The 25,993-nt window shown below is 37.5% G+C and overlaps 1 protein-coding gene across 4 annotated transcripts in view; it reads right to left on the bottom strand.

Annotated features, from left to right (window-relative positions):
- The window catches only part of LOC150085669 (putative sodium/potassium/calcium exchanger CG1090), a 273,451-nt gene that overhangs the window by 145,888 nt on the left and 101,570 nt on the right, over window positions 1–25,993 (bottom strand). For 3 of the 4 annotated variants that reach the window (XM_090374171.1, XM_090374172.1, XM_090374170.1), the window contains exon 3: window positions 21,516–21,736. The exons of the other annotated variant lie outside the window; for it this stretch is intronic. In XM_090374171.1, coding sequence (XP_090230297.1) covers window positions 21,516–21,714 — 199 coding nt within the window. In that variant the 5' untranslated portion in view covers window positions 21,715–21,736. The remainder of the gene's footprint in view (window positions 1–21,515; window positions 21,737–25,993) is intronic. 4 annotated transcript variants of the gene reach the window in all.

Below are 25,993 nucleotides of genomic sequence, written 5' to 3'. Positions count from 1 at the left end.
CTGACACAATACCTTTGCTTTGAAACAAACAAACAAAATGACTGTAATCAAACAATATCTTGTACGTTTCACTACAAATGTTACTTTTTTTAAGGTGATGGAGTTTTTTTGTCCAGCACTGTAAATCCACAAGTAACTTATTCAATTAAAAATTTTACAGCTTACAGGAAAGAAAGAAATTCTTCAAGCTCCGCACATGGAAGCATTGCAATTTTAGTAGACTGTAAAATACCTAGATACATTCCACTTCAAACCCATTTAGAACCTGTTGGGGTATGTGTAGCAGTGGAATAAACATTAACTCTAGTCTCATTGTACCTTCCACCTAACAATATGTAACAGCAGTGCGCAGCACACACTTCTTGATTAGACCGGGGTTCGAGCCCGTCACCACCAAATACGGAGGATGCAGAAAGGTCAGGGAATGACCACCACATATCCCGGAGCAATATGGCCTTAGTTGCTAATGCTCCTAAAAACCAAATAACAAACAAACAAACAACTAACAATATGTACACATTGAAGAACTACTAGAAGATCTTATAAAACAATAGGCATGCATTTTTGTCTTCTTGGTGATTTCAAATGCACCTTTTTGTCTTCTTAGTGTCCACTACAGGGATTTGCCCACATTAGGGGACACTTGACAGAAAAGGTACCACACCAGCTGAAAGCTGGTCATAACAAATACTCACTTTCCCACAGGATGTATGTCAGCTACTGACTTATCTATTTGTTCTCCTCTCCCCCCAATTATTTTTCATTATAGATTGGACAATTTTAAATGAGCTGCACAATAATGATCATTTTCAATCATATGCAGAATTAAAACAATACAGACACCATGCCCTGATCCCTGATCATCAGGTAATACGGAAATTCTCTAAAGCAAATTGGGAAAAGTATTCTGCCTCCATCTCCTCTGATAGCCAATTGATAAAACTAGGGTCCAGTGATGATGTCACTAAGCCCATTACTTAGCAAATACTGGCAGTAGCTTCTGATACTAAAGTCTCCTGCTTTAAAACACAGAAACTTTAAACACTGGTGGAACAATGCATGTACCATAGCAAAAAAGGAAAAAAAAATAAAGCCCGGAACCTGTTCCAAAAGTTTCCAATCACCAACAACATGATTCAATTTAAAATGCAATGCTTGGAGACTGTAGTGTTAAGGCAAAAGCATGACAAATTTAGAAGATTTATGGATACAGTTAATCTCCTCTATTACAAAGGATACTAGCAGTCGAATTATCTGGAAAAAAATTCCACAACTCGACAGTAAATATCTACCGGTTTCTACTCCAATCTTATAATAATAACAGCTTTGAATTTACTAATAACATTCTTTAACTGGATCTTTCTTGAAGGTAGATATCTCCCTCTCCCTGGCACCACTCTGTTATTTTAGCCTTTTCCAAACTAGGGCACTCCCACAAAATTACCATCCAATCTCTCTCTCTCTCTCACCAGTTGCCTAAGTAAAACTCTAGAAAGGATGATACAGATGACTTATCTGGGTTCTTGAAACTAAAATGCTGATGAACAACAATCAATTTGGATTCCGATAAAATAGATCCACTTTGGATCTCATGCTGAAAGCAGAGACTAATCCGTAATGCTTATGTGAAAAATGAACATCTTGAAATGGTAAGTTTGAATATAGAAAAGGCTTTTGACACAACCTGGAGGTATGGCATATTGTGAGAACTTTATTCCCAAGGATTGCAAGGACATTTACTGAAATTCATTCAAAATTTTATTCAACACAATGAATAAAATTTTGAACACAATACTTAGCACTACTCTTTTTTTCACTTAGGCTGAACACAACCTACAACATTTCCAATACCGTAGAACTATATACTGTATATACTGGGTGGTTATAAAATAAGTTTCTCTATTCAGGAGACCCTAGTGTCAAAACGGTTAGAGATAGCAGTGTGAAAATTGGTGGGTATGTCATTTAGGGTATGGGGAAGCGATTTGTAGAAAAAAAAAATAGCTCAAATAGTTCACCTGGGGAAAAACGGCGCTGCACATAAGTAAAAGTTTGTCATTTACTTAAAAACATGCTGCTTATGCAAATGACATCCTGTTAGATAAAAGCAGAAAGGCCAACACCACTGTCAATAACCATTATGGTTCTTACAAAAAAGGAATGTGTGCTCTTTTAGTAAAACTGTTCTACAAGAATAATAGTAATGCTAATACGGGAAACTTCAAGGTTTGTGTAAAGGACCTTTGACGAATGTTAGTGGGGCTTCAAAAACTAATAAAGAAATTTGAAGTGACCAGGGAGTTAAATTCAGGCAGGGGACGACCACGTATCGGAACAGAGGTAGTGGATGAAGTGGCGGTTGCAATGGTCAGAATGCAAAACACTACAAGTCAGTAGTGCCAGAGGTGTGTCAAGAGACTCGAACCTTCCTTGGTCTACTGTATGTAAAGTGCTTCGAATAATTTTATGCTGGTTCCCATACAAGATTCACGTAGTGCAAGAACTAAAGTACTGTGATCAGCAACGAAGAATTGACTTTGCTCTACGATTTCTGGCTCATATGGAACTTGACAATACATGGGCCCGAATGATCTTGTGGTCTGATGAGGCACATTTCACTCTTCATGGGGTTGTAATTGCACAAAACTGCCAAATATGGGGAACTTCTTGTCCATCTGTTGTGCATGAAAGACCACTACAAGGTCCATATGTTACAGTATGGTGTGGATTCACAGAAGAGTTTATAATTGGACCATTTTTCTTTGAAGAGTCTACACCTCATGGCCCCATAAGCCGTATGGTAACTAGTGCATGGTACTGCGCTCTTCTAAAAGATCACATTATTCCCGCTCTGCAAAAAAAAAAAAAAAAAGGCAATGTTTGGAGACCGTAGTGTTCATGCAAGACGGTGCCCCTCCCCACATTGGTCAACAAGTGAAGGAACTGCTCTGTTCAACATTCAGAAATGATCACATTATTTCTAGAGACTTTCCACAGTTCTGGCCAGCCTGATTTCTGGCTATGGGGATACCTGAAAGACAGAGTTTACTGTGGTGTAGCTAGCTTCCCCAATAAGATGCTATGCAAAACTGTGTCGCAAGTATTCTTCTGTTTTCAAAATGTCATCTCAAGTGAAAGAAAGCACATAGAGCAATATCTGTAGATTTCTAAGTTCTGATGTTAAAATCTAGTCCTAAGTTAAGTATTTCATCTAATGTTTACAGTGCCAATTTCTCCCCTGGTGGCAGAAATTTGAACTTTTTTTTTTTTTTTTTTTTTTTTTTGTTCTGCAAAGGGATTTGCAGAACAAATCCCTTCCCCATACCCTAAATGACATACCCACTGATTTTCATGGTGCTATCTCTAACTGTTTTGACACTAGTCTCCCGAATAGGGAAACTTATTTTATAACCACCCGGTATACATGCCAATGGTTTTACTATATTTTACAGTTCACAAAATATTCATACCATTGAAAGACAGCTATAATTTTCCATAAATAAGTTAGAAATATGGACATTGCAGAATGGATATCATATATATATAAAAAAAAAAAAAAACGTTGCAACTCACTTCTGCAAAAATCGCAAGTTGCATCCAGAACTTCGGCTAAAGAACCACCTGATCCCTCTCACCAGTAATCATCATTTACTAAATTTAATGATAGATATCAAACTCAACTTTGTCCCACATATAGCATTCTTCCGAACTGTCTGCTTGAAAAAAACTTAACTTGCTCGGGTCCATTTCTGCCATGACATGGGGTGCCAACAGATACTCCATACACTTTCCATAATGCTTGCAGTGTAATGTACACTGATTCCATGAGTGCAGTGTCTGCATTGGATAATAAATTTTCAATATCGCATCTCGTCATCACAAATCTTTTCCTGCTTAGTTTAAACTACAAAGTAAAAATCATTCAGCGAAATTTTGCTAGATCCCAGGGCATTTTAGTATCACAGGTAAAGAAAGAGCAGATCAGACAGCCAAACAGTAAAACACCAAATACCATATATAGATTATTTGAAGCACATAAAAAAAGAGGTAGCGTGTGTACCCTGTATGCATGAAAGATGTTTTATTTTATTGAAAACATCCTTGGCTTCAATGAGGTTAAAGGAGTTTAGTATGAAAAGAATCCAAACACATTTAACATTCTAAAGCATTGATTTTTTTCGACAGTTTCATGAATTTGAAGTTGCAATACACGTTCAATACGTAATTTACTCACAATGGGTTTGTGATAGCTAAAATATGATACATACACTTGAGATTGTAAAGAGTGTAAATGTCTTTGAAGCACGGCATCAATTATAGTTCCATGATTAGTAGTCGATACAGATCTAGAAGTATTTAACATTTGTTCAAATTTATTTTCTAGGAAATCAGTCAAAGGTTTGGATTGAATATCTGCAAAATTAATGTTGAAATCTCCACTAAGTATCATTGGTATTCGGTCGCATTTTTGTGAGAAAATTGTTGTAGCTGTACAGCTCCTTCAATCGTGTAAGGAAGTAAAATGAAATGGATAAATTCGATGATGTGTTTGATCTTTTGGTTAGGCGAAATGTAAATGACTACCGACAATATCATTTGACCATCAGGAAAAAGGCATTCAGCTGCACAAATGTCTTCAACAGGTCAACACTCAAGGATTTTCCAATTTCCAGTTTGTCTATAAATCACTTCCATATGAGAAGTAACAAGATGAGTAAAATTTTCATTCTTATGATAAACTGTAGCTTGTTGATCTTCTCATTTGAATTGAATGACACAATCGACGTTAGGTATGCTTACTTCTTTGTTATTTATCAAAGCAACGTTTCAGAAAGTAGAAGTAAATTGGATTGTTTGGTGACTGCATCAGTGAGATCGTCACTGTGAGCATGTAAACTCTGACAATTTAATGATGGAATAAAAAGACCCTGTCGTTTACTGATGAACTCGTATAAAGTATCTGGCACGGTAAGTAGAGGATTACTTGGCAACCTGGTCATTTCAGCTTGAAATTCAAGAGTAGATGTAGCATTTCTCAGTCCATGATAATCTTTTTTTCATTTGTAGCAATAATGTAAAGATCATTGATATTAGTAATTCGAGATAATGCAACAAACTAGTTGTTGTTAGTGATATTTCTCGTATTCATAAACTACAAAATCGAAATTACCTCCCTGAGATTTATGGATGGTAACAGCACAAGCTGGTATTAATGGAAAATGATTTAATTTAGCTGAGATCATTCTGTTGTTATTCAACGAAACACTCGTATTTCTTCTTGTGATCGGTACAGCTTCTAAATCGATTTCTCGAGCCATAGCAAACCGACGAGCCTTCGTTCTAGCAAGTTGACCAACAACAAGTGATTTTCAACCAAAGATGTTTAATAGAATTAGTCTCTTCGTCATATTCAACATGTGCCAATTTTCCTAAAGCTCCATTAGCCAGCCCATAGGACACGTCAATATTAGTGGTTATCAAATATGGTTTGCCAATAAGTAAAGGTTGCTTTTAAATTTTATTATTATTATTATTATTAACTATATGGTGCAAGGAAGCCTGAGGCTTATGCTGCACTGGCCAAAAAAAAATTCCCGAATTACCCTGAGAGAGAGAGAGAGAGAGAGAGAGAGAGAGAGAGAGAGAGAGAGAGAGAGCGAAAAGTAGAAAGGAATCACCAAGAAAGAGAAGAATAATGATATCCAGCTCAGGACCCTGGGTGTGCCAAGCCCATACTCACCAGATGAGCCTTGGGGTTAAATACGTCTTTTCTGACGTATATATAAAAGCAACTCTTAACAAATCTCAAGTTTTTAGTCTCATTATTTTCATGCCCATATAAAGAAGATAATATGGCGTCACTTCATGCCGATGTGAACAACAAAGTTCACTCGATGCCATCATAAACGGTGTAACTTTTAAATTATCTGTAAACTTTTGATACTGACCAAGGTATCGAGAGTTTACAGATAATTTACAAGTTACACCATTAATTACGAGTGATTGCTAAGAAAGGACAATTGGACAATTCTTCACAATTCTTCAGCATGTTCATCAAAAAGTTAACTTTGTGGAACATTTCGTTCACTAGGAGCTATTCGTAAATATTTGTCATTGCTCCACAAGAGAGTCTGTTGTTGAGCAACTAAACTTTCTTCAATAGGTATAGCTTCACTCATTTCATCACGTGTAGGAGAATCATTGTGTTCCATGTTTTCATCGAAGAAGCTTCATCAACCTCGATATTATACAGACGACACAAAGGAGTCATAAGTAGATACTTTAACCAAACCCTTACATCTCTTTTAACAACCAAGCCTATTAAATAACTCGCTTTAATTTTTTTATGTTTGATATGAATATTAATGCAAAGATTGTCACCTATTCTCCGAGGCAAATGATCGACCATCGAATTAACATTTAGAGGAACGTTTATAATTTGGCCCAAAATTCCGTAATGGCCGAAATCATGCCTTAGTCTTCTAATTTGCATGAACAGTATACGAGGATAAATTAGTGGCTCAGTTACAAAATCCAGTGGAGGCATATGAGGTGGAATAGCAGGATAAACGAAACCATTGCTCTTTGAAAATGTTGGAATAGAATCATTTTTGAGAGATGCTCGACAAGTATTACAAGCCTTCATAGTCGTTATGTCTGCAGTTGGAAATTCTAGAATGGGTAGCTTCCTGGAGTGCACAATTTTACATAATTTTCATACCATAATCGATCGCAGATATCACAAACAGCTCCAAACATATTTTTCCGAAATTGTCTTTCAAATTCTTTATAGAAGTTACAGTCATGTTCGATGTTCTTGTAAATGATTTCATGCTCGACTACTGTTGAAACCAGTGGAACATCCACAACAGGTGACTGAGCTGAAATATGATTTTGTTTCTTTTTGGATGATTCAATCAAAGCTGGTTGCTGCAGTATACTCTGTCTAGCCAGTTCAGGAATCAACTGAAAATTCTCAGGTAATTCATTTTAACTCAAATCTTCTGGAAGTTCTTGAATATAATTTCATAATGTCAACAGTCCAGCTTCTTGATGAGAAGTCTATGTAGAAGGTTGATGTTGATTAAAATCTTGAGAAGCAGATTTTATTAAATTTTATTATATAATAAAGGTTTAAGCGTAAATGGATGTCAGATGAACTAATGAGACTCGTGACAAAGAAGAACAATGCATGGGATGCATATAAATTATCAGGCGACACAGAAGCCTATGGAATATATATAAGCTAGTCTGTAATCAACTCACAAAGGTTTGGCAGGCAAAGGCAGAATACGAGAAACCTTTGGCAAAGGATGCAAAGAAAAACAGCAAAAATTTCTTTACTTATGTAAGCTCTAGAAGGAAAGGGATGAATCAGATTGGTTCACTTAACACAGATGATTTGAATATTGATTATCCCGCTCAGATAACTGATAATATGAATGAGTATTTTGCATTTACATTCATACATGAGGAGTTATTAAGGGAAGAAAATGCCGGAAGTTTATCGAATTGTAACAGGGTGCTTAATGATTTTGTAATAACTGAGAGCAAAGTGGAGGAGAAATTGTTGAAGTAAAACATAAGAAGTGTACCTGAGGTGGATGGGAACTATCCAGTTATATTAAAGGAGGCGGCAAAGGAAGTAAGCAAAAGCAATAATTATGAGAGCATCCTTGGACTCAGGGGAAGTCCCCATGGACTGGAGATGTGCAAATGTATCACCAATTCACCATCAATATCTCCAAAGGGGAATCTAAGGGTGACATGAGTAATTACAGACCAGTTAGTTTAACTTCTGTTCCGAGGAAATTAATAGTCACTGGTTAAAGATGCATTGCAGGATCATCTAGACAAGACTGCAGTAATAATTCAGACACAGCATGGGTTTGTTAAGGGAAAGTCTTGTCTGACAAATTTGATTGGATACTATGATGTGGTTACAAAGGAACCGGATGCAAAAAATAATTTTGATATCATATACAGTAACCCCCCCACAATTCGCAGGGGTTACGTTCCTGATAAATGATGGGAAGAATGCTGAAAATGTGAATATTGAGTTATAGCGCCCATAGTAATAAAAGGGTTCTGTTCCAAAGTATGAAATATATAAAAAAAAAACTAGTCTAAAATTTTGTCCATGTATGTATTATATGTACTTACATAATATGACAATGTACATACACAAACATAGACAGTAGATAGTGAAATACAAGCATAAGGTATCGAAATGAAAATAAGAAACAATTTAATATTAAATATAACATTTATTAGAAATTTCAAATGAATCTTTCAAAAACATATCAAGAATATGGGTTGCTGGGTGAAAAATAGCTCGTAATCCAAGTTTGTTTCTTCATTTTTTTATTGAGCTCCTTTTGGATTCTCCTGTAAGGGAAGAGTAATTGTTCTAGGCCTTGTTTAAACTTGATGCTTCTTTCCAAATTAGGATCCATTTCCACCATCTTTTCTGAAAGTTGTATGGAGAGGCTAAAGATTTCCTTCAATGATTTGTTATTTAATTCTGGTCTAACAAAGTTGAGATCTTACTCCTCAGGATCATTTTAGTTCTCATTTGACCTTGTCACTAATTCATCCAACTCTTCTATTGTAAGTTTGCCTTCTTTGCCTTTAGCCAGCAGGTGGTTGATTGCTGGAACAAACTTCCATCTGTCGTTGTAGAAGTTGATAGCTTAAACAGATTCAAGGCAGAACTAGACAAACATTTGGAGCGGGTGGATGGGTGAAATGAGAAGGGTTTTTTTTTTTTGTTTTTTTTTGGCTGATGCTACATAAGCTTGTTTTCTTGCATCATGTGCCCTTGCTAATGCTACGTTCATCTGCATGAGTCTCAATAAGTTCTTGAATGTCTGTTGCATCGATGTTTTCAAAGTCCCCGCCTTCTATTCCCTGTGCGGTTGCTATAATATTGGCAACAAGTTCGTTGACATTGGAGATTGTTTAGCAATAACTACTTCTGGCCACAATTTTTGCCAACACACATTAATTGTAGATGCTCTCTCATCAACTGATGCCTTGATGTTGATCAGAAAATCTGCAATATTATAATTTTTCCAACTTTGACTTACAGTAAAGTCTGACTCCCTTTCCATTTTTTCAATTAAGCCAGTAAAAGTTCTCCTAACATTATTATTATTATTAGCCATATGGGGGCAAGGAAGCCTTGAGGCTTATGCTGCACCAGCCAAAAAAAAATTTCTGAGTCACCCTGAGAGAGAGAGAGAGAGAGAGAGAGAGAGAGAGAGAGAGAGAGAGAGAGAGAGAGAGAGAAGGGAATCACGAAGAAAGAGAAGAATGATGATATCCAGCTCAGGACCCTGGGTTTGCCAAGCCCATACTCACCAGATGTGAGCCCCTGGGGTTCCTAGTAGGACTTAAATGCAGCAATCACACCCTGGTCTAGCGGTTGTAAAAGTGATGTGGTGTTGGGTGGCAAAAACACAATTTCAATGTTTGGGTGGTCAAATGCTAGACTACTTGGATGTCCTGACGTGTTAACAATAAGAAGCAGAACTTTTGAAAGGCAAAGATTTTGAAGCTAAATAACTTTTCACCTCTTGCACCTCTTTTTCATTGGATTTTCAATAAACAAGAAGATGTTCTTTATTCTTTTCCTTCAAAGCACATGGATTCTGTGATTTATACACAAGCATCGGTTTGATCATGTGTCCACTAGCGGCTGCACAAAACAAAAGAGTACGTCTACCTTTGGAAGCTTTGAATCCAGGAGCATATTTTTCATTTTGTATAAAGTATTTTCTGGCTGGCATTCTGTTCCAAAACAACCCAGTTTCATCTGCATTGAACACCTGTTCGGGAACATATCCTTTGTCCATAATTAATTTTTTTAATTCAGTCGGGAAAATTTCTGCAGCCACAAAATCCGCTGATGTAGACTCGCCTACAAGTTTCATGTTATAAAAGCCATGTCGATTTTTAAGCTTTTGTTAACTAAAAAAACTTATCGTGCCAGTGATATGAGCAGTTTTGCTAAAGTGTTGATAAAGGTGTTTTGCCTTTTCATGAATGATGAGTGAACTTAATGGAATTTTATTTCGAGTTCAGTCTTCTATCCGCAGATTTAAATTTTTTTAACATCACAAGTTACAGAACAAGTTTTTAAAGCAATTAGCATGTTTTCAGACACTACAGTGGATTTTTTCTTCCGATTTCTCGATTGATCATACTGTTGACTCATTGATTTTATAATGTTTTGCCATTGAGGTGACACTTTCACCATTAGAAATTTTGTCTAATAACTCAATTTAACTCACTAATGTCATCACCTTCTTTGATCTTTTCACCATTCCCTTGTTATTCGTAGCCATATTTTTGTAGTCGTTAGAAGAAAAGAACTTGTCCAAAATAAAGTCACTTTCTTTTAATCGTTAACACACTCGAAAAAGTCTTTACATTAACACACTGCAAAATGGTAGATTTTTCACTTTCATAAGCACATCAATTAAAAGCAAATGACAAACCTTCCATGACAAGTGATAACACATAGTGAACAAGGATTAGCAGGAAACATCCGTGCTCATGATTGTGTCACCTCTCTTGCCCCACCAACTTGACCGGGCCAGATGATTTTAGCCATGCCCATATTTTTTATGGCAGAAAATGTTCACTGCACTTTAAAATTCACATTTTTTTAGATTTCATTTTATATTAAATTAGCGCAAACGAATACAGATAGAGGCAGTTTCCGCTTTACGAGTTTTCGCTTTTTTAGGTTTACGATTTTTTATTATTTTTTTTTCAAGTATCAACAAAATCAAAAATATGAACATTAATTACAAAAAATGAATGTTAAAAATTCATAAATACTGCATTTCAAACCATGCGAGTAGCTATACAATACAGTGTACCCCGCTTTACGATATTAATCTGTTCCAGAGACACCATCATATTGTGAAAACATTGTAATGTGAACCCGACCTTGGAAGTTGATTTCACTATATAACTCTCTAAAAGGTCGTTTTCATAGTGTAAATTGTATTAGTTACCAATTCAAATCATTAAAAGGCACTACACTTTCATCGTTATATGTTCCGTTATAAGAACCAATTTTGAATGGCTTTGTGATATTATTCTAAAGCACATTTCTGGAGGTCACAACCATAAAACAATAAAAACAATTTGCACTTTCTAGTTTACTGGGCTTTTCTGTTACTATAAGCAATTATAAATGGGTAGTAAACTCCATATTATTGCATTTGTGAAAAATACCGATAGCTGGAATTGTGTGGTTTTTTACGTTATTATAGTGAATTGTGTTTCCCCTTTACTGAAATCTTCAATGGTATAAAAAACATAAACAAATTTTCAGAATCGTCTCTCCATTCCTTTTTTTTTAAAGCTTCATTACCTTGTTACTCCGCAAAAATCACGTTAGTTGCAATTTGTGCGTTCTGTTAAAAAATGCTTATGCATGCTATTGAAATTTATAAAGAAAAGAGAAGATTATCTTGAAAACAAACACCTCTTGAAGCATTTCTGAAGAAGACTCCTTGTGCAACAAACCAATGAGTGCCGAGCTAATAATGAGTGATCAACGAGTGTGCATTTAGTCGATGATAATGATGAAGCATAAACATTCTTTACCATTTGTATGTCAAAAATAATTAGTTTTTATTATTATAATTTGCTTGATTTTACAGGCTACGTTTCATTTCTTTGGATAAATCAATCATTGTTTAAACATAAACTAATTTCATTGTTAAGAACATAACCTCTATTTTTAACATTGTCTATGGGAAATAAATTCCTGCTTTACAAGTTTTCGCTTTATGAGCGGAGCGCATGCTACGAACAAATTAATTCATAAAGTTGGGAACTACCTGTACCATGAATAGAGTAGGTTTACTGTACTTGGATTCCATCTGCACGGGTAGCAGAATTGTATTGTCACCATCCTCCCCACATCTTAAAGTCCTGCATTCGAATCCCATCGATGACACAAGGAACTTTAATGGACTTTTTTCCACTCCGTGCATGAGTTAGTCGGTCTCAGGCGTAGATAACAAGTTTTCTCCTCCAGAAACTGGGGTTTTTCGTCCAGCAAAACAGACAAATTAACCATAGAACACACGTAATTAACTGATATAACATACACAGCACAGCAGATGAATTTAATTATTCGGGTGGCCTAAAAATAATAGTTTGGTTTTTATAAAAGTAAAATAAAAAAAAATTAAAAAAATGTACTTGGATTCCACGAAAACTTTTTACACTGTTGCGCATGGAAGATTACTGTACAAATTGGAGCAGTATATAGTATTAAGGGTAAGTTGATTGGTGGGCAACAAGATTGGTGAGGGGAAAGAAGGGGTCCGTGTCCTCTCTTACCAAGAAAGGCTTAAATTCTGCAAATTGCAGTGGCTGGAGACTAGGTACCCGCGAAATGATCTGAGGTGTATAAGGCCTTGAACAGGTTGAGCACGCTGAATTCTTTTTTTTTTTTTTTTTTTATGAAAACCCCAATGGATAAAATGATGGTTGAATGGAAGAAGACAGAGAGTGGTAATCAATGGATGCCGCTCTTCTTGGACGATTGCTATTAGTGGAGTACCCCACGGCCCATTGTTGTTTTGTATATTTATCAATGATATTGATGAAGGTATATCAGGCTTGATGTCAAAGTTTGCAGATGATACAAAAGTTGGCAGGATTGTTAATGACAGTAATGGCAGTGTGCTACTGCAACGGGATCTAGAAAATTTGGGCAGGTGGGCTGAGAAGTGGAAACTGAAGAAGTTTAACATTGACAAATGCAAAGTACTGCATATGGGTAGAAGTAACCCCAGAGAAACGTACCAACTGTGTGGTACTACACTTAGGGTGGTAGAAAATGAAAAAGACCTGGGAATAACTGTGCAGTCAGATATGAAGTTTTCTGAGCAATGCAGACAGGCTGCCAGAGCAAGTCATGAGGTATTGTCTATGATATACAGGAACTTTGCTAGTAGGGAAAAGGAAGTGATTATCCTTTTGTATAAGGCAATGGTTACACAACGCCTTGAGTACTGTGTACAGGTCTGGAGGCCTCATTTTAGGAAGGATGTAGAGTTGCTTGAGTGTGTATAGAGAAGGGCAACAAGATTGGTGAGGGGAAAGAAGGGGTCCGTGTCCTCTCTTACCAAGAAAGGCTTAAGTTCTGCAAATTGCAGTGGCTGGAGACTAGGTACCCGCGAAGTGATCTGAGGTGTATAAGGCCTTGAACGGGTTGAGCACGCTGAATTCTTTTTTTTTTTTTTTTTATGAAAACCCCAAACACGAAAGGTATCAAAACCTATAGTGCTTAGTACCGTGCATGGGTTGAAGGAGAAGTATGGGGGGTGGGGGATGCCGGAAACTTTGCTCTAGAGACTAAACATGGGTTTCGCCACGCCAACTTCAAGCCTCCAATAAGCAAAGCGGTGGTATTTCACCGGTTGATGAAAGTCATCTACCACCTACTCTGATGGGGTTACGAACCTGAGGGGGCATAAATTCAAATTGAGGAAACACAGTTGTAGAATAGATGTGCAGAAATTTGCCTTTAGCCAGCGGTTGGCTAATTGCTGGAACAAACTTCCATCTGTTGTTGTGGAAGTTGATAGCTTAAATAAATTCAAGGAGGAACTGGACAAGTTTTTAAAAGGGATGGACGTGTGAATTTTTTTTTTGGCTGATGCTACATAAGCTCATATGCTTGCTTTCTTGCATGACATGCCTCCATTACTGCCCACTGCTTACTCTACCGAATCAACATTAGTGGCTGAGTTAGCATCATTTAGGAAGTGACATCATTTCCATATCTTAGTATGAACTTACTCTACCGAATCAATGCTAGTGACTGAGTTAGCATCGTTAGCGCCATTTAGGAAGTGATGCCATTCGTGTCATTTAAAATCTAACAGCCACCTAATAGGAAGTGGCGTCAAATGCATCATTTCCATAAGAAAGTTTCGTTACCAATAGGTTTTACTCCAGTGCCGCCATAGATGTTTTCACATAAAAATCTGTATTCAGTGATCCAAAATCTGGAAGTCATAAGTGAACGACAAATTGCTTCAAATCAAACAGGAACCAGCATTATGGAATTCTAGCTTCAGGAAAAACAGACAGGAAGAGAGCGTACCAGCAAGGTTACGCATAGGGCATACACACCCAACCCATATGTATCTTCTCATGAGGAATAACCCACCTTTATGCATGCATTGTTCATCACCACTTAAACATATACCCCTAGATTGTAGGTACTATTCTCATATCAGAATTCTTGCATTCACTGTCATTACTGAAAGAACCTTTATCACTAGCCCATGCTATTAGAAATAAAGTGAATCTAAATTAACTGTTTACCTTCTTTAAGCAATACGAATATATGATCTCCTCTGAGGCCAAATTGGACCAATTCATTACATAAAATTATAACATAAGAATAGACACTTTTGGACTCAGTTGCCCATGTGTCCTAAAAGTGAAATTGTTGAAGCTAGCTAATCATAAAAAGGCACCTGGAGTGGATGGAATTTTTCAAATTATATTAAGAAAGGCAGCAAAGGAGGTAAGAAAACCCTTAGCAATAATTATGAGAGGATTCATGAGGAAGTCCCTATGGGCTAGAAATATGCAAATGTATCTCCAATTCACAAAGAGGGATTAAAGGGTGGCACGAATAATTACAGACCTGTTAGCTTAACTTCAGTTTCAGGAACAATATTGGAGTCATTGGTTAAAGAAATGAATGTTTTGGATTTGATAATACTTTTACTGCTGGTAACATTTGATAACACTTTTACTTTTACCTTTTTGACCCAGTATTGAAAAACCACAAGATTGAGTCAATCTGGACTGGAGAGGGCAAAGACATATTTTTGTTTTATTCTGACTATGACTGAATCAGTCAGCATCTGGTGAAGGCTGCTTGACAAATTATCCAGTTTTCCTTTTGTCAGATTGGAAGAAAAAGTTCTGAAGTAGGGTAGAAGGAAGCAGTGAATGTATTAAGGGGCAATCTTGTCTGACCAATCTAATTAGATATGCTGAAGCAATAAGGAACTGGATGCAAAAAAAAAAAATTGATATAATATATATACTTGGATTTCAGGAACTCGCTTTCAAAATGCCTTGCTGCATTCTGAAAAAAGTGAGATACCTGTAAACTTAAGGTGGGTTCTAGATATCCCTCGCACATCAGCAGTGAGAATCAAAAAATAAAAGGTAAGAATTAAAATTAAGGATTATTTTATGGGTGCTGCTCCAATGTAAGCAATTGTGGGCAGTAAGCTGTACTCACTGCCCACTGTTGATATTAAAAAACGTCTAATCAGCTGGATTCCTCTTAAAACTCGATGCTCAGTGCCCTTGAGTTTAGCAATAATTTAAGAAAATATCAGGGGTCATCATGAGAATTTTAAAGAAGATGCAGGGAGAAGGGTTCTAATGCTGTCAGTACTTTATTCCTTCAGTTATTTTTTTCTTTTATTTCTACTTTTTAATGATTTATCTACGTTAATATGGCATCCTTAATTAGAAGTTAATGAGTGGCATTTATGTTTATAATATTTTTTCCTAGGTAAAATAATACAGGTAATTTTAAAAAATTATATTACCTAGCCATTGGTATGAGAATGTAATACAAATTCTTATGAAAAAATCAGAAAATGTGCTTCAGCATAAGATGCAATTTTCAAGAAGCAACTGTGTTGTAAGTGCAAGGTCTACCTATATACAGGGTGATTCACTACCAGTGCGACAAACTTGCAGGAGGTGTAGGGGGCACAAAGACGAATTGGAATCACATAGCATTGCAGGGTCCGAAATGCCTTCGTCATGCGGTAGAGGACGTTGAATGAGGGGTCGCGTGAACAGCGATTCCGCTGGAAGTCAGCATTTGCGAACCGTTTCTGTTGAAGAAACCAAGTAGCAAAAGTCCTCCAGAGTGGATAATCTGCAGGCTCCAATGATTGGACACGTTGCAGATGGTATGAACTCATTTGGTTTGTTGACTGTATCCTCCATATAGTGGATTGGGAAATACCCAATTGTTGGCCTATCGCTTGAGTACTCATACTCGGATTGCCTTCTGCAAGACGTAGGACATTATCCTCATTGTCTGGCGTCCTCGTCTTTCGCTCTCGATTCATGGTACCTCTCGTGAAACAACCGGTCTCATGTAACCTTCTGTGCACACATGTGAAAATCATATGATGAGGAGCACGCCTGTGCGGGAAACGTTCCTGGTACAAGCACAGAGCAGCATGCCTGTGTATGGAGCTGCACAGGCGTATGGACATGCACCTCGCGTATGGAGCTGCGGACTGTTACAGTCTGCAGCTCCATACGCGAGGTGCATGTCGGCCAGTTCAATGTTTGAATACTCGTTCATCCTACTGCCTCGGGAACCGGTTCGCGAATGCTAACTTCCAGCGGGATCGCTGTTCACGAAACCTCCCATTCAACATCCTCTACCGCATGACAAAGGCATTTCGGACCCTGCAATACTATGTGATTCTGATTCGTCTTTGTGCCCCCTACACCTCCTGCAAGTTTGTCGTACTGGTAGTGAATCACCCTGTATACGAGGATTGTTCAATAAAGAATGAACAAAATTTTTCATGAACCACAATGATTGATATTTTTAGCTGAGCTGCAGAATTTAAGACTGGATCAAGCTGCATCACATAGCAACTGTGCAGTTGACACATGGGCAGTGTGACCTTTGCAGTCAGTCAAGTTTATGCCTGTTCAATTTCATCTATGTAACAATGGACATGACACAAGGGGAACAGTATGCTGCTCCCAAATTTTGTTTGTCTCAAAAAAAACATCAGCTGAAGCATATGAAATGTTAAAAGAGGTTTATGGTGAATGTATGCTTCCATATAGCACAGCTTGCAGGTGCTTAGAACGTTTAAAGACATGATTCAATTACATTTATCTTTAAACATCAATAATTCAATCATGTCCATCTTTAAACATCAATGATTCAATCACAAAAATCAAAGCACTCCAACCACTGCTGTCACAGCAGAAACCATAAACACTGCATCTGTAATCATGAGAGAAGATCATCATATAACAGTAAGGCAACTGGCAGAAATGTCAAGAATATCAGTAGGAAGCGTGTATAGTATTCTCCGTGATCATTTGCATATGACATGTGTTTGTGCACACCGGTACCAAGACTACTCACATCTGAGCAACGGCAAGTTCACGTGGAGGTTTTCCAGGAGCTGCAATAGATGGTTACTGAAGATGATGAGGTTCTGCACAAGATGATAATGGCAGAGAAGGCATGGCTTCATCATTTCTCTCCAGATAAAAAGCAACAAAGCTCTGTTTGGAAATCTACATCATTGCCAACACCAAAAAAAAAAACAAAAGCTGTGGCTTCTGGAGGAAAGGTTACGGTCATCTGTTTTTTTGACATTCAAGGAATAGTTTACCAGCATGTTGTGCCACTTCATACAGTTGTTATGGGACCTTACTATAGAACTGTACTGCACACTTTGCAGGATCACATTCATTGCAAATGACCACAACTGCACACAGGTGAGGATGCTGCATTACAACAGTGCAAGACCTCACATTGCTCATACTGTCTTCAAGTGCTTAGCCAGTATTAATGTCAAATGTATTCATATCTGCACTACGGCCGTGATTTTTTTTTTTTTTATTTTATTTCCAAAGAAGGAGTTGCAATGAAAATGTTTCCAGTCATCAGAAGAAATTGTAAAGACACTGGACAAGATTCTCAAATGCATGTCAAAAAATGACTTCCACCATGCTTTTGAAGAATGCCAGAAACACTGGAGAAAGCGCATTTCATCAAATGGAGACTACTTTGAAAAGGACAATCAAAATATGGATGATTAATAAAAGTATATTGTGAAAAAAAATTATGTTCATACTTTATTGAATAGCCCTCATATGTACATACTCCACAGGGCCCACATATGAAAAATGTATGTGCACGTGTGTCTCTCTGTACATACACCGATGAGCCAAAACATTATGACCACCCACCTAATATGATGTTGGTCCTCCACATGTAGCCAAAACAGCTCATACCTGATGAGGCATGGATTCTACAAGATTTCTAAATGTATTAGTGGTATCTGGTACCAACATGTAACCAGCAGATCCTTTAAGTCCTGAAAGGTCTGTGGTTGAGACACTGCAGATTGGAGTTGCTGTTCCAACACAAACCACAGATGCTCGATGGGATTGATGTCTGGGGAATTTGGATCCAGGCCAACCTGGAAGTCTTCCTCATGTTCCGCGAACTAGTCTTGAACAATCCAGGCAGTGTGGCATGGCACATTATCCTGGTGAAAGACGGCGCTACCAGAGGGGAAGGCCATTGCCATGAAAGGGTGTACCTGGTCAGCAATGATGTTTAGGTAAAGTGTAAAATGTGTTTAGGGTCTAATGGCACCAGGGGTTTCCCCCATCTCCGTTTAGTCTACAATGTTGTGTGTTACAGAACACCGTAAAGGCCAGAGATTTAAAAGTGTATGGATACTGTTGGGTAGGTGGTAGACGTAGTGCCCGGCACATGGATGACTGGACACAGGGTATCCCAGCAGAACATAGCCCAAAGCATTACACCGCCACCATTGGCTTGTTTTCGTTCCACGGTGCATCCAGGCACCATCATTTCCCCAGGTAAACAACATACATGTATCCGGCCATTCACATGGTCCAACACGAAACGTGATTCATCGGGCCAGATGACCTTCTTCCAATCACTCAAGGTCCAGTTTCAACGCTCGCATGCCCATTGTAGGCGCTGTTGCCAGTGAACTGTTGTTAGCATGGGCACTTGGAGCAGCCTGCGGCTATGCAGCCCATTTTCAGCAGGGTTCGATGTACAGTGTGTTGTGGCACATTACTCCCGTCACTGGCATTCCAATTACCAGCGAGTTGCACCACATTTGCCCTTCTGCTGCCACGTACCATCTGGGAGAGCCTTCGCTCACATTGTACATCAATGAGCTGTGGTCCTCCAACACCTCGGCAGCGGTTCGTGGGTTTTCCCACCTCAAACCGCTTTCGGTAGGTACTAATCATGGCTGACCAAGAGCAGCCCATCAGTGTGCCGTTTCGGATATGTTCTGACCCAGTCATCTGGCCATAACAATTTGGCCTTTGTCAAACTCGCTTAGGTCCGCTGCCTTTCCCATCTGAAGAACAAGAGTAACACTGATTAACAGAGCTCAGTATCAGGTGTTTTTTATACTGTGTCAAGACCCATGCACACGTCGTAGTTCACCTGCAGTTGCTTCGATTTGCATAACCTCACAGGTCATAATGTTTTGGCTCACTGGTGTAAGTACTTGTGAAAGGGCTAAATAAATGTAAATAATAAATAAATAATCCACTATGTGTGCAATTTCCAAATTTTAGGAGAGTAGATAAATAATATCAATTTTTTAAATTAAGATGGTAAATCATCAACATAGCTAACACAATAACTGAATCTTCCAAGTTCTTTTCAGAGTAATGATGAACAAATTAGCCTATTACAGTATCTTCACATTATGAAAACGAAGTAGAGCCATTGCATACTTAATTGCTGACACAGACTTATCTGGTTCTTCTAACATGAAACTTTGCACCTTAACGACACATCAAAATTACAAGTAATAATTACTGAAGCTCAACACAGTCATATTCTAAACTGATGATTTAAAATCAAACAGTGGCATGCATTAAATTAGGAATGGCTTTAATAATGGCTTCCAATATAGGAACACTTCAGTTGTTTGTTATTTGGTTTTTAGGAGCATTAGCAACTAAGGCCATATTGCTCCGGGAATATGCGGTGGTCATTCCCTTGACCTTTCCGCATCCTCCATATTTGGTGGTGATGGGCTCGAACCCCGGTCTAATCAAGAAGTGTGTGCTACGCACCGCTGCTCCTTCCCACCTGGCTACGGAGACGCCCAACACTTCAGTTTTTTCTAATTAGGATACAGTAATACAAATATAGCTATAGGTGCTTTAGAGATAATGCTTCCACTACTGCTGGAATAAATTACATTATAAGTAGATTGAAAGAAACATTTAGTTGTATGCAATTAACACATGAATTAAATTTAGAAATCTACACAAAAACAATTCAGGAATGAGACATAACCATACAACAACAGGAGGACAGAATTTAAAGAGGCCTGTTCAATTCAGCCTAGCCAAAGGAATAACATCAATAGAAACAAGGGGAATAATCATTCTCCTCCCCTAGCTTTGTTTCCATGGCTTCACTCTTGTCCCATACATTTGCACAGACAAGCTTTGCCAACACCATCCCCCATAATCCCAACCAAGGAGGAGAAGAGACTTTAAAGATTCTTGGGCCATTCAACAAAACCCAAGGAGCAACATCAACAGGAAGGGGGGAAAAATCATCTCCTGCATTCCTTGTTTCCATAGCTTCACTACTGTTCCATATATGTATAGGCAAGCTCTGCCATAACCATTTCCCCCATATAATCCCTCCCCCAAAAAGAGGCAAGAAGACAAGTTCCAGAGAGTAGTGGGGTTGAGTTCAACTAAACTCAACCCCACTACTCTCTGCTGATGGAATGGCCCACTCTTCCTGTATTCCACACCTACTTACAAAGTCCAGCTGATCAAACTCACTCTCAGAACTCAAACAAAGAATATTATCTTTTCAATACTGTGCTGGCCAACTTGTAACAAAAGGATCTAGGCAACATGTAAGTCAGTAGCTTATTAGCACCTATTGTCTTCAACATGTCCATCTACCCGATGTTTCTCTGCACAACAACAACTTTACTTTCAAATAAATAATCCTTCTCAAAAGAGAAGGAAGACTACTTAAATTTTTTTGCTATGTTCTGTTAATTATTCAACAATGTAAAAGATAAATGGTAATAAAGCTAATTTCTCTTTAATCAGTAGTTTTGCCACCATTACACTAAGAGATTTATAATATGAAATCTCTTAAAGTTATGATGGAAAATTTGCAATGCAATTCTTAAAATGTTAATTCAATAAAGATTTTAATCAGTTTATGTACAGTACAACAATGAATATATATATTTTTTGACTATACAATATCGGTGTGGATATTATATGATGATGAAGCCCACTGGCTTCGAAATGATAGGCTGGTGGTGGTATCCACTAAATATAAATAACAGTAGTCTTCTCTACTAGAAAAGTGTTATTTATTTGAAGTAGTGCAACTCAGCTATCTCAGCTATCTCAATACCAGCTATCTCATTGTGAAGGCACCCACAATATGAGATACAATTAAAACGATGCGTTTACCCTACATATGTAGTTCAAATTTATGGGTAAACTATGATGTATCTACACCGATATTATATAGTTAATTACCTAAACCCATAAGAAATTATGCCTTGTGCATTTTGTCTTCTAATATACTTTTTGAATATATTCAATACTATACTATACTACATAGTAAATTAAATAATTATATTTATACAATAACCAAAAATGCAGAAAACAAATACCTGCTTGTAATGGCTTGGTCTCACTTAACAATTTTCGTACTCCTATATATAATTCCAAATCATCTTGTACAGTTGGTCCATCATCAGCAAACAGTTCAGAAAAAATGGAAAGAAGGAATGTGCCAATAATAAAAAATGATGAAAGACAAATGTAGCAACAAACTACAGTTGCAAGAACATCCTTCCTGAGTCTGGTCATCTTTCCCTCTCACTTTTCAAAACTGAATGATACACATAGTAAGCCATCAGTTGAAAATGCACATTTATTATATGACATTTCAGTACAAGAAAAGTAAATATAAATTCTTAAAGACATAATTTCACCAAATTTCGAATACAGGCATTGGAAATTTGGTGAAAACACTAACATTTGTCATTGTACATATATTCATTAACATCATTACTTCACCTCTATTTCAGGAATTACATTAAAAATTATTTAGTGAAATATCTTAGTGTAATAATGGCAAATTTGCAGTGTAATTCTTAAAATTAATTCAGTAAAGACTACAATCGGCCTATGTATAGCACAGAAATGAATACCGCTTTCTTCAGCCTATATACAACATAGCAATGAATATCAATTTTTTTTTCACCATAAAAAAATTTAATTGCAGAACTTGTGATAAATTTGTAAACATTTATTCTTCAAATTCATAATAACTGATATACAGCTGCAAATTATAATTGTACGAACTGATAATATTTACGGAGTTAAAACAGCTAGATTTTTGGAATAAGTAGTTGATCCTCAACTTACTCCTGTTATAGGATGAGGGCCATCCTGTTGTACTAAAAGATATTTCTTACATTATTTTTAAATTACAGTATAAATCTTCATTAGTTCCTGAATACAATATAAAAATCTTCATTAGCTTGTACCCCCCTCCCACTTTTTTCCCAATCCTTTCTTTGTACAGCATGACACTGATATTTTTCGTCCAGTGGTTTAAATATCCAGTTTTAAAATGGAAATGCAAAGTACCTAGTAGTCAACGATCCAAAGAAAATCTAATGGTAATGCTTGGGGTGGATGGAATCCATCCAGTTATATTAAAGGAGGCAGCAAAGAAAGCAAGCAAACCTTAACCATAATTACAAGAGCTTCCTTGGACTCAGGGGAGGTCCCCATGGACTGGAGATGTGCAAATGTATCCCCAATTCACAAAGGGATCAAAGGATTACACAATTAATTACAGACCTGTTTAACTTAGTTTAACTTCTGTTCTGGGGGAAATTAATGGAAGCACTGCAGGATCATCTAGACAAGACTTCAGTTATAGTTCAGACACTGTATGGGTTTGTTAAGGGGAAGACTTATCTGACCAATTTGTCTGGATACTACAATGTGGTCACACAGAAACTAGATGTAAAAAAATAATTTTGATATCATATATTTGGATTTCAAGAAAGCTTTTGATACTGTTCCACATGGAAGATAACTGTACAAATTGGAGCAGTATGGCATTAAGGGAAGTTGCTACTATGGATAAAGGGATGGTTGAGTGGAAGAAGACAGAGTGGTAATCAATGGACACTACTCTTAATGGACTAATGTTATTAGGGGCATACCCAAGGTTTCAGTGTTGGGCCCATTTGTTGTTTCCTGTATTTATAAAAAGTATTGATGAAGGTATATCAGGGTTAATGTCTAAGTTTGCAGATGATGCGAAGGTTGGCAGGGTTGTTAATGACACTAATGACAGTAGTATGCTACTGCAACAGGATCTAGAAAAGTACAGCAGATGGGCCGAGAGGTGGCAACTTAAGTTTACCATTGATAAATGTAAAGTACTACATATGGGTAGCAGTAACCTCAGAGTAACGTATCAACAGTAGGTTCCTACATTCAAGGTGGCAGAGAATGAAAAGGACCTGGGGGTTATTGTACAGCCAGATATGCAGTTTTCCGAGCAGTGCAGAGAGTTTGCATGAGTAGCTCATGGTGTCTTGTCAATGATATACAGGAATTTTTCTAGCAAGGATAAGGAGGAGATTATCCACTTCTATAGGGCTATGGTCAGGCCACACCGTGAGTACTGTATACAAGTCTGGAGGCCTCATTTTAGGAAGGATGTAGAGCTGCTGGAATGACTACAGAGAAGGGCAACAAAATTAGTGAATGGAACAAAGGGATGCTCTTACGAAGAAAGGCTTAAGTTTTGCAAATAACAGTGTGTGGCGACTAGGCACCGGCGAGGTGATCTGATAGAGGTGCATAAAGCCTTGAATGGTTTGAGCATGCTAATGCCGATGGGATTCCTCCACTTGCTCAGAATAATCGCCTGACAGGGCATAAATTCAAATTGATCAAAGACAGTCGTAGGACAGATGTGTGGAAATTTGTCTTTAGCCAGCGGGTGGTTGATTGCTGGAACAAACTTCCATCTGTCGTTGTAGAAGTTATAGCTTAAACAGATTCAAGGCGGAACTAGACAAATATTTGGAGCGAGTGAATGGGTGAAATGAGAAGAGGGTTTTTTTTTTTTTTTTTTTTTTGGCTGATGCTATATAAGCTTGCTTTCTTGTATCATGTGCTTTTACAAATGCTAAAAAAAAAAAAAAAAAAAACGCAGACAGGTTCCCCATCCTTTTACAAAATCAAACAACAGAACACATTGTACAATGGAATTGTAGAGCTTTATATAAAAGTATTAGTAATCTCCACAAACCTGATCCTTGATATAATACCATAGGCAGAGGTTTTCAGGAATCTAATTCAACTCCGGAGGTTTCTGTCAATATCAAAAACTGCACTCTATATAGAAATGATAGGAACTCATCCTCCTCCACACATGGATGTGTGACAATCTTAGTGAACTCTAAAATCCCATTCAAACATATTCCCTCTTTAAACTTCCTTAGAAGCAGTTGCTATTCATATTATGTTTGGCACTGGAATAACTATTGTCTCCATATACCTCTAAATAGTACTTATACTATTAAAGATCTTAATGAACTTATAGTTCAAATTCAAACTCTACTCTTTTTATTCAGTGTTTTTAACGGCCATCTTTCATTATGGGTATTCTATCATGGATCCCAGTAAAACAATGGAATCATTACTTGACACTCAGAACCTTATTATGCTAAATACCGGCTCCCTACTTATGTGCACTTAACTACTGTGTCAATGTCAGTATTGTATGATTTTTTTTTTTTATATAAACCCCAAACGCGAGAGGTATTAAACCTATAGTACTTAGTACCGTGCTTGGGTTCGAGGTTGAGAAGATAAAAGATATTTGTTGACATTAGACTTGAACATCTGTAGACTATAATTTTCAGGAAATACGTATGAAGGAAGGTTGTTCCAGAAAACAGCAGTTAAATGAATAAATGAGGAAGATGAAAAATTGGTGCTGCGAGTTTGCAGTTGGACAGTAAATGGATGTTGGCTGGTGGCGGCACGTGTTCGGACTGTTTTGAAACAGAGAGCGGAAATTATAGAAGCCAATCCAGAAGAACAGTGCCCATGGAAGTATCTGTAGAAAAGGCATCTAGTGGAGAGACTCTGTTAGAGGGGAGTCATTAATTAACCTAACTTCCCTCTTCTGAATGGAATCTAGAAGCCTGAGAGAGATTTTGGGAGCACTGCCCTAGATGTGGGAACAATATTCCATTGTAGGGCAGATTTGCGATTTGTACAGTGAACAGCCATTTGGAAGAAAAGTAACGCCGAGAGTGAAAGAGAAAACCAAGTTTTTTAGATGCACAGAGAACAATATTTGTAATGTGCTTGTGCCAAGAGAGATTAAAAGTCAGGGTAATCCCCAAAAGAGATATATCATTTTGCCTAGAAATCGGAGTGTCACCAAAGATAAGTATAGGAGCAGAAGAATCCTTTTTGCGAGATATAAGACAGGACTGAATTTTAGAAGGATTGAAATCAACTAAGCTGTCTTTGCCCCACTGCAGAATTACCTGGAGATAGGCATTTAAGGAATTGGTAGTGGATATTTGAGAAGTTGAAGCTGATTGAGCAGGGCAAGGGTTCTCAAAATGGAAAGTGGAATGCAATGTGCTATCATTGGCAAAACTATAGATAGGATTTCCAGTCAAGGGAAGAAGGTCATTAATATACAAGAGGAAAAGAGTGGAGGAAAAGAAATGAACCTTGGGGGACACCAGCATTAGTGGAGAAGTTAGAAGACAGAGAGCCATCTACCATCACCTTCAATGAGTGATCAGAGAAAAAAACTGGATAACCAATTACAAAAAACCGTTGGCACACCATAAGATGGAAGCTTATTTAGAAGACCTCTATGCCAAACATGATCGAAAGCCTTTGAGATGTCAAGAGCAACTGCTTGTGTTTCACCACACTTTTCCATTGAATTTTTCCATAAATGGGTAACATGAGCCAGAATATCACCAGTGGATTGACACTGACGGAATCCATGCTAGCAATCGTTGATCAGGCAGAAGGTTTCTAGGTAGTTTAAGAGTTGGTGGTGGTTAATTGATTTCTCCATTAC

Source organism: Mastigoproctus giganteus, chromosome 5 (assembly GCF_048544385.1).
Source record: "Mastigoproctus giganteus isolate SK-2022 chromosome 5, ASM4854438v1, whole genome shotgun sequence".
NCBI classification, from domain to species: domain Eukaryota; kingdom Metazoa; phylum Arthropoda; class Arachnida; order Uropygi; family Thelyphonidae; genus Mastigoproctus; species Mastigoproctus giganteus.
Note: the sequence above shows the minus strand (reverse complement) of the source record. Positions and strands in the feature narration are given on the sequence as shown.